This window comes from Ricinus communis, chromosome 2, assembly GCF_019578655.1.
Source record: "Ricinus communis isolate WT05 ecotype wild-type chromosome 2, ASM1957865v1, whole genome shotgun sequence".
In the NCBI taxonomy this organism is placed as follows: domain Eukaryota; kingdom Viridiplantae; phylum Streptophyta; class Magnoliopsida; order Malpighiales; family Euphorbiaceae; genus Ricinus; species Ricinus communis.
In genome coordinates this window covers 29,365,564-29,381,428 of record NC_063257.1, presented here as the reverse complement: position 1 = coordinate 29,381,428, position 15,865 = coordinate 29,365,564, and the positions used below count along the sequence as shown (strand labels likewise).

Here is a 15,865-nt window from a genome sequence, read left to right as displayed (position 1 = left end):
TCTTTTAAAACATTAATGAAGTTTTCTGGGACATTTTCAGAAACTTCAAGATTTTGAAAATCATTTTCCTCTTCAGAATCAGAATCACTATTCTGTTTGAGGATCAGACTTTGAAGCAAAACAGAATCATTTTGTTGTTTTTCTTTCAAATCTTTGAGCTCTGTTTTGATGGCTTTGATTTCTTTTTGAAGTTCTTGAACGGTAGGAAGATGGTTTTTCAGCTTTTTCCCTTTATCCAAAATCATAGTAAGATCATAAGTATTCTTACTAGAAGAAGGGACAAGGGTTTCAGTTTTTAAAATCTCTTTTAAAACCTGTTTTTGGATTTGAGGATCATTAATATGTTTGACATCTTCAAGAAGGGCTTCTTGTTGCCTAGTGAGCATATTAATATTCTTTGAAATACTTTCAGTATCTGTTTCAGAATAATCAGATGAGGTTTGATTTCATCAATTTGAAATTCTTCCTCACTATTTGAAAATTATGATTCAGAGGAATCAACTAGAAGAGCAGAAATTTTTGTTAAAACTTCTTCTTCTATTTGAAGCTCATGGAGTTTTTTGGAAAACTTGCAATACTTTGAAGTATGGCCCTTTTTGCCACATTTATAGCAAGTAATTTTGCTAAAATCTCTTTTAGAATATTGTTTTGGAAATTTGGAAGAAGATGGCTTTTTGTAGAAATTCTCCTTATTTTTAGGAGTCTTTCTATTTTTGAAAAATCATTTTTTCTTAAAAGGTTTGGAAAAATCTTCTTTGCATTTCCCTTTGCAGGTAGTAGAGGGCTCTATGGGATTATACTCAAATTGGTTGCAAAAACTACCTAGTTCTTGCCTAGTCTTTTTCATCTCCCATTTGAGCTATCTTTGGAGCTTAAGGTCATGGCATATCTTTAATCCTTCTTTCTGGGTGAGGCTGACTAATTCACCATAATTGTAGAAATCATAAGGGATCTGGCCATTATGGGCTTCTCTTATGGTATTCCTAACTCTTTCACCTAGAATCTTAGGTAAACCAGCTAAGAACTTCTCTTTCCAGAAAGGTTGGCTTGAATCTTCCCTAAGCATGACTCTGGTTAGGAAGGTGTCTTTGTAGGTTTGGAAATTGCTAAGCTTTTTGCAGGTAAGATTGTTGAGGAGCTCAGCATTCTTATCTTTCAGAAGAGAAGGGTCTCCTATGAAGTGAAGGGAAATTGTTAGGATCAAGGTTGACACAGCATCCTCAATTGGATTTCCTAAATCATCTAAGATGGGGGTCCCTTCTATTTTGGTTTGGATAGCACTTAGGATTTGGAGCTGTTGTGCTTGTGTGAGATGGTAATCCCACCATCCTTTAAGCTGGCCAGAAAATCTAGCTATAAGGAGCTCAGCAATGGCTCTATCAGAGGTACCGCTTTGGGTTTTGTAGGCATTGGCTGCCATGGTCATCTGTTGTAAGAGACCGAGAATGTTGTATTCCGACATTCCATCTATATTCCATTCATAGACGGATGAGGCATTGAATCTAGACTGGGTTAGGATATTGTTCCTATTTTCTATTCCTAGATCTGGAGCAGTACTCCTAGGAGTATGCCAGGTTAATCTAGGGGCTTGCCATCCCAATATGTTGATGTTGGATGGTTTGTCAATGACACTTTCAAGCTCTGAATCATTGGATTCATTGCTTTGGGCTTGATCTAAAGCACTGATATTTCTACTGCTTTGAGGAGTATCTGGTACTAGGTTTTTGGAGGATTCAAAAGTTGCTAATTTACTGTCGCTCGATCGCTTCTAGCAAACTCAGTTTGCTTTTGAAATTGATCTTGGCTAGGCTTTGAGATTTGGTAGGGTTTGAAGACTGAATTTTTGAGCTTTTTCGATTGGCTTATCTCTTTTGGATGTTCAGTGTTGGGGATTGGAGAGGTGAAGACTATAGAAGGTTTTTGGATCTGGCTTTCTATCCTAACAAGCTGCTTTCCTATTATGTTAAGATAGGTGTTCGAGAAATTGTTCTGTTGAACAATATTCTTGACATTCTTTTTAAGATCTTCTCCTACCAGTTTGTAAGGTGTAGCCTCTATTTCATTCTCTCCATAAGGAATGGTTATTTTCCTAAGGGGAGGATGTTCAGACTGGATAGTTAGGTTTTCTCCTACCTTCCACTCTGGAGTCTTATTACTTATTGTGACAGGACTAATGATCTTCTCCTAACAGTCTGAACATCCTCCCCTTAGGAAAATAACCATTCCTTATGGAGAGAATGAAATAGAGGCTATCCTTGAGATAACTCGTTCTGCCAAATTCAAACATTTCAAAAAACATAAAGACCATAAAGACCCTGCATATTCTACATGCACTATTCAAAGAATCCTTCACCCAACAGATTGGGGAATGGATTTACACTCTCCAAGATTTGAAACATTCCAGGGTTTGAAATACTATCCTGGAGGGAAAATCTTTGAAATCAGTTTTGAGGGGCTTTCTGTGCAGAATCCTTCCTCAACTGTTAAAATGTTTTGAAAACTTTATTTTTCTAAATATTCGTTGGTTTAAAACTTTTTGTTTGGAATTGGATACCTAATCCACTTTAGGGCTTTATTCAAGGGCTTGTAATTGATCACCAACCTAGGAGTTCCTCTTTCTATTTCACTATTCTTGTTGACATAGAAAGCTGCACAAGACCAGGGGGATCTAGACTTTGTAACATTTTAACGATTGAGGAAGGATTCTGCACAGAAAGCCCCTCAAAACTGATTTCAAAAATTTTCCCTCCAGGATGGTATTTCGAACCCTGGAATGTTTCAAAGCCTCAATCCTACTACCAGTCTATCCTTGAGATAACTGGTTCTGCCAATTTCTTGAGAGTTTGGCTTTGAAATACTCTTTGAACTTTGAGATAGGCTTTGGGAAAAAATTTCTATCTCAGTTTTTTGAAAAGGGATAAAGAGTATACCTTTACCCTTGTTGGAGGAGGAGGATGACTTTGGAGATGCTTCGGGTTGAGATTGAATCATTTGCTTTGAATATTCTTCAACCCTTTTTAGGAATTCAGGGTCTTGTTGTGCAAGCCATTCCTGAATTTGGACTTGTTGTTGGACTGGGCCCAAACAAAAGAGGATTTCTTACAGTTAATCAAACAATTGTCGGAAACCGCCTCTTCCAAAGGAAAATCAAAAGCCTCATCTTCCTTCTCCAGCACCAATTGAGGTTTGAAGGGTAGGTTCTTTGAAGGGAAGTTGGGAAAGATCTTGAAGAGTGTAAATCCATTCCCCAATATGTTGGGTGAAGGAATCTTTGAATAGTGCATGTAGAATATGCAGGGTCTTTATGGTCTTTAGAAGAAAAGTGATGTCTATCCATTGAATGGTTTTTGGAATTGTTGCGTTGGATTTGGAGAGATCTGTTTGTAGGAATAAGGTTTCTCCTTTTGGTGAATGGAGCTTGTATTTTGAACCAAAAGCAGAAATCATGGCTTTGTATATATATATGTGTGTGTGTGTGTGTGTGGAATAAGGTTTTAATAGACTCTTAAACTTTGCGGATAGACGTTTTTTATTTTTTTGAGTTATTTTAATTCAAATTTTAATATTTTAGCTCAATTTATCTTTAGAGGAGAAAGTGAGAAAGAGGGAACTTAAGAGAAAAAAAAAATTTATAAGGAGAATTTATGTAAATCAAGAGAAATGCCTTAAAAAAAGAAAGAGAAAGAGCCATGTAGAAAAGAGAAAACATGTTAAAAATCTTACTTTTCACACACACACACACATATATATATATATATATATATATATATATATATATATATATATATATATATATGTGTGTGTGTGTGTCTGTGGAATAAGGTTTTAATAGACTCTTAAACTTTCGCGAATAGACGTTTTTTATTTTTTTGAGTTATTTTAATTCAAATTTTAATATTTTAGCTCAATTTATCCTTAGAGGAGAAAGTGAGAATCGCTTTCTTTAAAAAATAAAAGAAAAATTAAAGTAAAATAAGAAAATAATTAATATTTATTAAGAATTCGTAATATTTTATATTATTATTAATAGTTAATTAAGTGTTTATTAAAATTAATATTTACTATTCTTTATTAAATTTACTCTTTTAATACAAAAAGTGTAATTCACTCTTCTAGAAAAGTGCTAAACTCAATTAGAATGACAAATTTTGCATTAAAATAATCCAAAAATATTAAAAGGGTCTAATTTAATTCCGCCCTCAAAATTTAGAAAGCTATTTGAACCTTATTCCAATATTTATCATACAAAAATAAACTACACTGATTTTAAGAAATAACTCCACAAGCATGGGACACACATATATAATATTATTTATATTTAATTAAATATTTAATAAAATATTATTTTATTTTTATTATTTCAATTGTACTATGTATAAAAGTTTAAACTATGAAGTAGTACCGACAATAATATATTTTTACACACCCAATTTGAAAGCTTATGAGATAAGCCAAATACATATTTATACTCTTGAAACTTGTAGATTAATTAGTTTAATACTTTAAATTTCGATTTACCTTAACCGACATCTAAATTTTATTTTTTTTAATAACTAAACACATTTAATTTTCAATTTAACCTAACATATATCTGAATTTTATTTTTTAGTAATATTTGAATACCTTTGTACAATACATGTAGATTTATTGAATAAAGATATATGTCAAAGAGTATTAAAATATCATTAAAAAAAATAAATTCAAATACTTATTAGGTTAAATCAAAAATTAAAATATTAAACTGATTAAATAGCCAAAATTTAAAAGCATAAATATGCATTTAGCCTATTAGATATTTAGTATTTGCTAAAGATAATTTTAAATATTAAAAAAATGAAATAAGTTATACGTTTCAAAAGTGATAGTTTAATTTTATTTCTACGATGACTCCTGCTAAGAATTTATCTTTAAAGATCCTTCACAAGCAGTAGAATAAAGGATGCATGATACCAATTAATGCACAAGCAGTAGAGAAAACGTTAGACCTTTTAGATATATAATAATTACTTGACCTTTAAAGCCCAAAATTTGCTTATGGTGCATGTATCATGTTTGCACCTATAAACCAAACAGTTAGAATAACCAAACTCATAGAATAAGGTACGTATGAATTATCCAAGATCAAAGTGTAAAATAGTTATATATATATATATATGTTACTGTTACTCTCTTATTTATTTTGGTGTACACGCCACAATCAGGTAAGAATTTTTCAGAATCAAGTTATCCCTTCCTCAAATGTGTGTAAAATATAGCTATGACCCATGATTTTGTTAGCAAGACAAAAGGATTCAGACAGCACGAGGCACAATGTGCAAGTGCAAGTGACTACCAAGAAAATGCACTTCAACTGTCAACAATCAGAATCTTTTGGTAGTAAAAATTCATGCAATGCCTAAAAGTTTTATGCACATGGGGCATATGTTTGTTGGAATCAGGATCAGTGAAAACAAAATAAACATATCAGGGAAAAAAATGAATCCAATAATAGTATAGCACACGAACCAGGTTATCACAGAAATTCCACCTCAAGGAATGCCTTGTAACACAATTATTATATGAGCTTTGAATTGCCAGCTAAATAAGGAATTTTTCATCTTTCAATTGCAGAGCAATTACGAAAGTTTCTTAATCCCTTGTTTTCAACTCAAATTTACATAAAGGGATCAAGTGAAAAAGGAACAAACTTATATGCTCATATGGGTCACATCTTACAAATAATTTCAAGAAAACAAGCTTTGAGTTCCCAAAAAGAAATACTAATAATCATCAAACACAAGCCAATGTCTCAATATATTGGTAGGCATCAAGCCATCCAAATTGCAATGATTCTTTAGTTCTACTTCCACCAGTACCATATGATAACTCGCAGACTTTCTTGAAAGTCTTGTTCTTCAAATTATAAGAAATGACTTTACCTGGTATATGCAGCAAGAGTGATGACTCTTCTGTAGCATCTTCTTCAACAAGAGAAAGCACAACAAAAGCATAGTAATTCGAATCTCCAGCATCAAGATAGCTCCTAACCATCTCCGGGAATGCAGCCACAACATGATCCAACTGCACCCGATACCGAATACGCCAAAAAGAGTAATCTTTTTCCATTTCATACACATTAAACTGAGTAGTACGCAGGCCGTAAATTTCAATAAGATGCAGATGGCCATCTGACTCGCCAAAATATCTAAACCTTCTCTTTCCCCATTCATATGAAAAGGGAAGTTTTGGCATACTACTAATACACTCTCTATCCATATCGAAATATATAGCATTCCCTGTAGCACTAATCCAATGAATAGCACCATTCCAGAACACGCCATTATCAAAGACCATGTCGAATGGCGCAACAAAAGGCAACCCAGATAGCCTCCATGCTGCAATTTCAGATTGGTATGTCTCAATTTGGTATTGGTATATTGAATTGGTCGTGGAGCGAACACAAATGACTTTGTAGTTACATGATTTGAGAGGGTCAAAAGCTAAATTGAGTCCAAATAGAGTAGTGGGTGATGCTGCATTTGCATCGCCAACAAGGGAAGGGAGTGTAAACATCTGTTTGGTGGTGGGATTTGAAATGTAATAGTTTCGTTTTTGGCCGATTTTAGGTAAAGTAGAACAGAGAAGAAGGCCATTGCAAGACTGGAGAATCTTAATTCCGTGAAAAAGATCAAAAGAAAGCGGTGAAGCAGAAGAGGAAGAAGAAGAAGAAGAAGAAGAGAGAGAGAGGAATTTGAATTCGAGAGGAGAATTGCGCAAGAAGAGGGCAGAGATTGTGTGATTTGGGTTGCGGAGGGTGTGGAGAGAAGAGAAATGAGGAGTGGAAATGAGAGAGAGCCATTGTTTGGACACAGATTTGAAACGGAGAAGAGGTTTCACTGGTAACCGTAACAGGATTTGGGTGATGAGATCTTCATTGCTGCCAATTATTTCTGCTGATAAAGAGGAATCCATCTCTTTTGATCGATTTGATTTGATATTTTCTCTTCGTTTCTTTCCTTTTCCTCAGGATAAGTGGATTTCGATTGGGAAGGTAGGGATTTGGCGGGGTCAGGAAGTACAAGAGAGCTGCAGAACTGTAATTTATTGGCATTTACGCACAAAAAGACACTACAATTATTAACGAAAGAGATAAATATGGAATTTCTTGCTCAAAAATTAATAATATACATGTTTATATTATTTAATAAATAGGATAATTACTTAAAACTTCCTCAACTTTACACATGTTAACAAGTTAACCAATTTTATCAAGTTTTTAACAAAAGGCCTAATTTCTCATTTTTATTTCTAAATACAATTTGGCCACCCGCTATTTAAATTCATTATTATTTTTACTGACTAGTTAATTCTTTTAAAAAAATAAGTCAACAGAGTTTATTTTATTTTATTATTATACCTAACACTTTGTTTGGAAAAAAAATATTTAAAAAAAGAAAAGTGAAGAAAAGAATACAAAAGAAAAGATAAAGTCCTTCTCATATTCTTATTTGAAAGATATGAAAGTGGAGAAAAGAAAGAGTAGGAAAATTTTCTTTTCTTACTTTAAAAAGAAGCAAAGAAAAAAGCTTTTAACTCATATCTACTTTACACTTTATATTAATTTTATTCTTTATATTAAACTGTGACTAATCAGGAAAAAAAATATGTAACAATGTATCAAATAAAAGTAATTTTGAATTTATAAAATAATACAAATTAAACACATAATAAAATAATTGATTATTTAAGCATATATAAAAAGGGTTATATGAATAACTAAGAAAATAAATGAATTACAATTTTGAGAAAAATACTTCAAACAAAAATACTAATTATAGCTAAATTATATTTTGTTCACTTTTGTTTATCTTCAATTTAAAATACACAATTATATACATATAATTAATTTAATGACTAAGATTCATCAAAATAAAAATTAAATTGACAAACGAAAAATAATAATAGTTATTAGCCTAACGATAAAAATAACAATAATTGTAGCCTAACCATAAAAATATGTAAAAATTAATACAATAATCAGCACTACAGTTTAGGGTAAAAATAATATTTTTTTTCTTTTTTACCATCCCTTTCCCAAGCTATCGAAAACTTTTTTCCTCGCCCCTTACTCCCAAGCACTACACTTTCTCCCCTCTGTTCCTTTCCCTAACTTTCTCCTTCTCCCAAACAATGGTTAAATGCACAAAAACAAAAGAAAAAAGAAATACAAAATTTGACATACCAATAGTCTACTAGGTTTGGGTTTCATTGGCTACAAAATCAACTGAAACTAAAGTTTGGCTTTCATTGCAGTAGAAGAATTATTAACACCAAAGTCTGGAACATGCAAAGAATTATAATAAACGAGTGGAGACTCAGTTTCAGTGGTGTCTTCTTGAATGGGTGAAGAAGAAAATCTTGTTGGATCAGAGATCAAAAGCTGAAAAGCAAGGCTAAATGTCAAATTTTACAGAGGCACGATGACAATGATGGTGTTTGGCCACCCACCACTACCATCGCCATGGATTACCCACCCACCACCATACCCACATGCATACTATTCTCTCCTTTTCTTTGACATTAACCAAATATAAATAAACTATAACATGTTCGACAAAATGCCCAAAAGAAAACAAAGCAATTTATCTTAGTCTTTTCATTCTCAGTCATTAGTCAGTTACAACCTTTAGTTTCCCTTACTTAGTGAATCGCGAACTCAATCACTTTCTCCCCAACGAGTCATGACTCTTCACCTCTAGCGAGTCACAACCTTGGGTTTGTCTTGTATGGCCCTCCTTTCTTTTTCTGCAGCAGTCGACTAATTAATTATTGGTGATAGTGGGTTCCTTTCTTTTGATGTTTTGATGAATGGCAATATTTGTTGTTTAATTTTAATGACAATTTTTGTTAGTTATAGGTTTAGATGTGGCTAGTATTTGATTGTGTTGGGATTGCTAACTTCAAAATTTGATTTGTTTATCCTGAATCTAAAATGTGAATGAGAAAAGGGAGATGGTATGATAAATATAAATGGTGCATTTAAGTATGATGGTTGCCTACTCGTCTTTCTTTATAAAGAATTATATGGTCAACAAAAATCACTTGAATTTAAAAAGCGAGTGGTTGGATTGTATTTTAGAAATAAAATTATAAAAGATTAGATTTTTTTATGAAAAACTTGATAAAACTGATTAAAATTGTTAAAATGTCCAAAATTGAAAATCTTTTAGATAATTATCCCTTAATAAAATCTTACCATGTTGCTATTAAAAATTGCTCAAAATGTAGATTTGTTTATGACCTAATTACCTAAAATATCTCAAATTCAATTATGTGATGATGATGTCCTTCAAAATTTCCATTATGTTCGGGGGTGTGAAGAGGTTTTGCAAGTTGTGAAATACCATTGGTGGCAAGAAATGGTTTCAAGGCCTAATAGTCTCCACCATTGTCAGAGTACAGAGTGAGAATTTCATGATCAAAGATTTTTTTCGTTAAAGCTTCAAAACGAGTAAACATATCATACAAGTGAGATTTATATTGAAAGGGATAATACCATATATATTTAGTGAAATAATCAATAAAGATCACATAGTATTTAAAACCATCAAACGAGTGTATTAATCACACATTAGAGAATAAGAGCTCAAGGGGGTGAGCAGACGAGAGACTAGATGTGGAAAATGATAATTTGTGACTTTTATTGCACATGCATTACAATTAGTAATGGACAAAGAAGACACATCTAATTTAAAATTGAAAGAACATGTTTAAGAATAGGAAAAGCAAGATGACCTACTCTATTACGCCATTCTGACTGAATGGTCTTGAGACAAGCATTTGTAAGTAAAGAATTGGACTTGAAAAAGGTAGGAATTGGCTATTCATGCATTGTATTTGTAACTCGACCTTGTAACACAATTTACCTTTTCTGGAGATTCTTTGCATAAAAAAAATGGGGTAAGAATTCAATAAATCTTTTATTTGATGCTCAAAATTAGGAGATGGAAATAAGATTCTTTTTCATATTAGATATATGTAAGACATTGTTTAATGTAAAGACATGTGAAGGAGTAAAGAGAAAGGTGGAACTAGTATGGGTCATAGGTATACGTTATCATGGAAATATGAGATTTAGAGTTATATAAAGGCTGATAATGAGAAGATTTAATTGGCTAAAATATGATAGAAAAAGGATATTTTGATCCTTTGAACTCTGGAAAAAATTGCTTAAAGAATAAGAGGAAAAGAATCAAAATATCCCATGGTTCAAAGAATAAGCTCGCACGAGTCCAGGTTGACCCCACTCAAGTTCATATTAACCTTGCACGGGTCCATCAAGACCACACGCAGCTAGCAACAAGTCATAGAGGCATGGGTCACTACTCCTGCCCTTGCGCGGGCCTAATCTGAGCTCGTGCGTGTTCACCCTTGCCTAATGCAACATCAAGATAAGGTACGCGCTGACCTCGCACGTGTTCAGTTTGGGCAGAAGTCATATCTTGATGATGTGTCACCCGTTCATTGGAGGAAAACGAGCAGGAAAACTCCCTATAACCTCACTTTCTAAGGCTCAAAAGTCTTCCTATAAATACTCTATCCTCTCCACCAATCAAGGGTTGGTGATCTTGATATTTATTGAGAAAGATAAATTTAATATAGTTATTTATTGAGAAAAAGTCAAAAAAGAGAGAAAAAACAAAGAAGCACTTTTCTTTTCTTTTCCATTTGAGCAATCTTTCTAGAGTTTAGAAACCCATTTTCCTTATTTTCTTTTAAAACCCACTTACATTTGATTTCGAAAATCAAAATGGTAGCCACTTGAGAGCCAAAATCTCTTTTTTTATTTTGATTTCTTCATCTTATTCATGTTTATTGCATTTGCTTTCATTCTAGTTTTTGCCTTTTAATTTTAATTTGTTGTATCTTTCTATTTTATGCCATTTTGATTGAGAATTTGTGTTTTTTATTTCTAGGCTCGTTGACCTCGTATAGGTTTAACATGTACTCGCGAGAGGTCAGTTACTGACCTATTGATTCATATCATTTTTAGCTTTTTTATTTTACATTTCATGACGTACGAAGTCATTTCAAGGCTATTGGAACTTGAGCCATTGAGCTCGCACGAGGTCACCCCTCCACGCACAAGGCTAGGGAGCTCTAGCATGAAATGATGTCGTTTTTGCTCGAAGTGACGTTGTTTAGCGAGCTCCAAGTTCTTGATGCCTAAGCTCACGTGAAATCAGCCTTTGCATGCATGAGTCTATAAAGTCATATGAACCCAAATGGTGAGTTTCAAGTAAAAATAACATCGTTTACTCTCTACCTTCAATTAGGTTACTGTCCTTGCGCAAGTGGACCCTATACCCACGTAGGTTAAATCCAAATATTTAAACAAAAGCGTAAGCATCTCAAAACGATATTGTTTTCCTATTTCATACCTAACTTTTCGAATCTAAAATCTATGATTTTAGGAATGAGGAAACTTAGGCTCTTCGCGAAGGATACAAAGTCGTTATCCTCACTTTCGAAACATGTCTCGGTCTGATCGAGTGGTGACTGCTTCTCCGATTGGTCATAAGGCCTTTTGTAATCCCTTAAGACCTTCAACCGAACGGCTCATTTTGAGATGGGCCTAGTACGAAGAATAATACCTTGATACTATAACGAGGTCGCGCATCATATGGGGCAGACCTGAAAAGCTGCGCTCACATAATCCTGAGTCATTATTGAATATAATGTCATCAACACCATTATAAGGAGTATGGAGAGAGAGATTACTTAGGTCAGATGTAACATGGTGAGAAGCGCCACTTTCCAAAAGCCATTCTAGAGTATTGGGCAATATAGTAGCCATATGAGCTCAACATTGCTAATTTATTTATGGTCATGGCATTCAAGGCATAAAGGGGCAAGTTTGCCATGGTGACTGTTGTCGTGGTGCTTAAAAGTGCAGTTGCTATAGAGAAGCTTGAGAATATGAATGATCAAAAGTGAATGTGGGAAATCTATTAGTAGTATTAATGGGAAAAACAGCCACAAACGGTAAACAAATAAATGCGGAATTAATCTCCGTTTGTCTAAACTTTCCCAACTTGAATGAACCCCTGAGGATGCAAACAAATAGGGTGTTCTTAATGCAATTAGAACACACACAATACTACTGCTATGCACCAAGATATTGAGCTAAAACAGTAAGCACACAACAACACAAAGACACCGAAATTTTAGCGTGGAAAACCCATAAACTAGGGAAAAACCACGGGACCATTTTGGCAGCTTAAATCCACTATCATCATCAAAGGAGCAATACAAAGTCTTCTCTAGATAATACTAGAGGCATACAAAATCATCATATCCTTGGAAGTAAGCACATCAAGGTGTATGGAATCAAAATAGAGCCAAGATAAGAAATATATCACTAGAAAATTAGCTACTGTCCAGACCAACGAAACCCGACCTCCGAACCTCAAAACCCGATCTCCACCGTCCAAAATATTGGCCTAGATGCTGTGTAGCTGCTGTCCAAAAATCAAGACGATCCAACGGTTCAATCTACGGGAAATGGAACTTTTCTACTGCTGTGTATTCTCTTCTCTTCTCCTCTCTCTTTTCTCTTTCTCTGTTATGTGTTTGTTATATACTTCTCCTCTCTTTTCTGTCCTTATATTTTAGATAGTGGCAGACCCGTTTTTTTAATAATATGCTCCCAAAATAGAAAGTCTAAATAAGACTTTAATGGGCTCAATAGTTAAGCTTTCCTCATGGGTCAAAAACAAAGAAAAAAAAAAACCCAACAAATCTCCCCCTTTTTTTTTTTTCTTTTGACTTATGAGGAAGAGTTCGCCATACCGGCGATGGAGCAACATACCTTCAACTTTTCCCTTGCTAGAACCTTTGTCAACATATCGGCACCATTATCATCAGTATGAACTTTATCAAGTTCAAATAATTTGTCTTCAAGTGCATCTCTAATCCAATGATACCTCACATCAATATGCTTGGTTCGTTTGTGAAACATAGAATTTTTAGCAAGGTGAATAGTACTTTGATTATCACAAAGAACCACGTAGCGCTGTTGCACAAAGCCAATCTCTTGCATAAATCTTTTGAGCCATAATATCTCCTTACACGCCTTCACAGCCCACATACTCGGCCCCCTGGTGGATAAAACCACACACTTTTCAGCCCCGATTGCCATGACACAGCCTCCCCCCGCAAAAGTCATCAAATATCCGAAGTGGATTTCATGTTGTCCTTATTTCCTGCCATATCGGAATCAAAGATAACCAACAAGTATCGGCTTTCCATTTTCAAATGTTATACCCAATTTGGAAGTACCACGTAGATATCCGAGAATCCACTTCAACGCTTCCCAATGCTTCTTACCCTGGATTTGACAAAACGACCAACAACACCTACCGCATGGGCAATATCAGTCGTGTATACACCATAGCATACATCAAGCTCCCTACACCGAGGCATAAGGGACTCTATCCATCTCTTCAATCTTCTTCTCGGAAGATGGACAATCTTTATCCTGTCAACTCAAGTTAGTAGTAAGAGGAGAACTAACCTCTTTAGCTTTATCCATGTTGAATCACAAGCACCTTCTCGATGTATTGCTCCTGTGACATGTGTAGCTTCTTCAAAGCTCTATCTCGAGTGATCCGAATGCCAAGAATATGTTTTGCTGGCCCCAAGTCTTTCATAGCAAAAGACTTGCTCAATTGTATCTTCAGCTGAGTAATTCTTTCTGCATTCTTGCCAACAATTAACATGTCATCAACATATAACAATAAAATGATGAAATCATCATCACCAAACCTCTGAAAGAAAACACAATGGTCTAAAGTAGTCTTTCGGTAATTTTGCTCCCCCATAACTGACTCAAACTTCTTGTACCACTGTCTTGGTGCTTGCTTCAACCTATAAAGACTCTTTTGAAGTCTACACACATAGCCTTCTTTTCCCTTAACCTGAAAACCTTCAGGTTGCTCCATGTAGATTTCTTTATCCAAGTCCATGAAGAAAAGATGTTTTGACATCCATCTGTTCAACCTCAAGATCAAGGCTGGCTGCCAAACCAAGAACAACCCGAATAGATCCCATCTTCACGACCGGAGAGAAAATCTCATCAAAATCAATACCCTTTCTCTGACTGAACCCTTTGACCACCAATCTAGCCTTGTACCTAGGTTGTGCGGTGTGCTCTTCAGTCTTCACTTTGTAGACCCACTTGTTCTTCAAAGCTCTCTTGCCTTTAGGCAACTTCACCAACTCAAAAGTATTATTCTCATGTAAGGAATTCATCTCACCTTGCATGGCTTCAACCCACTCCCTTTTGTGCTCATCTTCCATGGCCTCTGCATAACACTCAGGCTCTCCCCCATCGTTGAGTAAGACATACTCATTAGCTCGAAAACGAGTGGAAGGATGACGATCTCTTGTAGACCGCCTAAGTGGGATAAATGGTGGCACGTCCGTACCTAGATCTCCGAATGAAATTCTTCATCCACCGGCCGTTCGGAGCATCAATATCATCGATCATGTTGTTCATCATTCCGAACATCATCGTCAAGAGGTGGTTCTACATGTTGAGGAGGCACCGGATCCAAATCAAGAATATCATCATTATGTTGAGGAACTGTCTCTTTCTTCTCAACATCTTTCGTAGTCCGATCTTCAACAAACACAATATCTCGGCCGAATAAGTTTCTTGTGGACAGGATCATATAATCAGAACCAAACTCATCTTGGCCATAACCCAAGAAAACACATGGTTTTGACTTCACATCAAGCTTTGATCTTTCATCTTTAGGAATGTGCACAAAAGCTTTGCATCCAAAGACCCTTAAGTTGACCGTAAGAAACATCTTTGCCACTCCAAACCCTGTCAGGTACATCAAAAGACAAAGGAACACAAGGAGTTAGATTAATAACATGTACCGTTGTATTCAAAGCTTCTCCCCAGAATGAACTTGGCAGCCCTGCATGTGACAACAAACATCCGACACGCCCATCAAAGTTCGCTCATCCGCCTCCGCTAATCCGCTCAACTGTGGTGTCTTGGGAGGACTCTTTGATGTCGAATACCATGATCTCTACAATAAGCATCAAATGGGCCAATGTATTCACCTCCATTATCCTGTCCGAATACACTTAAGCTTCTTTCCACCGCTCTCAACCGAGGCATGAAATCGCTTAAACACTTCAAATACTTGATCTTTAGATTTCAAGGTATAAACCCATACCTTTCCGGAGTGATCATCAATGAATGTGACAAAGTAGGAGCAACCACCAAGTGTCCTAGTCTTCATAGGACCACAAACATCGAGTGCACCAGATCAAGTATACTCTCCTTCCCCGGAAGGAGGATGGCTCTTAAAGGAAACCCTGCTCGCTTACCCGCCAAACAGTTGAGAACACTTCTTTAGATGAATATCATGCACACCCGGTAACACATTTCTCTTCAACAAAAGAGACATCCCCTTTCACTCATGTGACCAAGTCTCTTATGCCATAAATCAGTCATGTCGATTCACTACAAAGATTGACCCTATCCTCAAGATCTTCGGATGTGTCATATACAACTTTGAGCATCTTTTACCTCTAGCCACGATCAAAGAACCACGAGTGAGTTTCCATATTCCATTACCAAAGTTGTTACTGTAACCATCATCATCAAGTAGGCCCGCGGAGATCAAATTAAGTCTCATATCTAGAACATGTTTTACATTATGTAAAACCAACTCTATCCCAGTGTCAAACTTCAAACAAATATCTCCGATGCCTGCAATCTTTGATAGTCCATTATTACCCATCCTAACATTACCAAAGTTACCTGGAGTATAAGATGAATAAAATCCCTCCGTGATGTTACATG

At 35.2% G+C, this 15,865-nt stretch overlaps 1 protein-coding gene across 1 annotated transcript; it reads right to left on the bottom strand.

Annotated features, from left to right (window-relative positions):
- Nucleotides 1-5,495: 5,495 nt before the first annotated feature.
- On the bottom strand, nt 5,496-7,140 carry LOC8277917 (F-box protein At5g07610). Its single transcript, XM_002526194.4, has one exon. The coding sequence runs from the start codon at nt 6,949-6,951 to the stop codon at nt 5,770-5,772; it is 1,182 nt and encodes a 393-aa protein (XP_002526240.1). The 5' UTR covers nt 6,952-7,140; the 3' UTR covers nt 5,496-5,769.
- Between the last annotated feature and the right edge of the window lie 8,725 nt (nt 7,141-15,865).

Bases quoted from the DNA above. Each gene is read 5' to 3' on its own strand.
- LOC8277917 (XM_002526194.4), bottom strand. From the start codon at position 6,951: ATGGATTCCTCTTTATCAGCAGAAATAATTGGCAGCAATGAAGATCTC.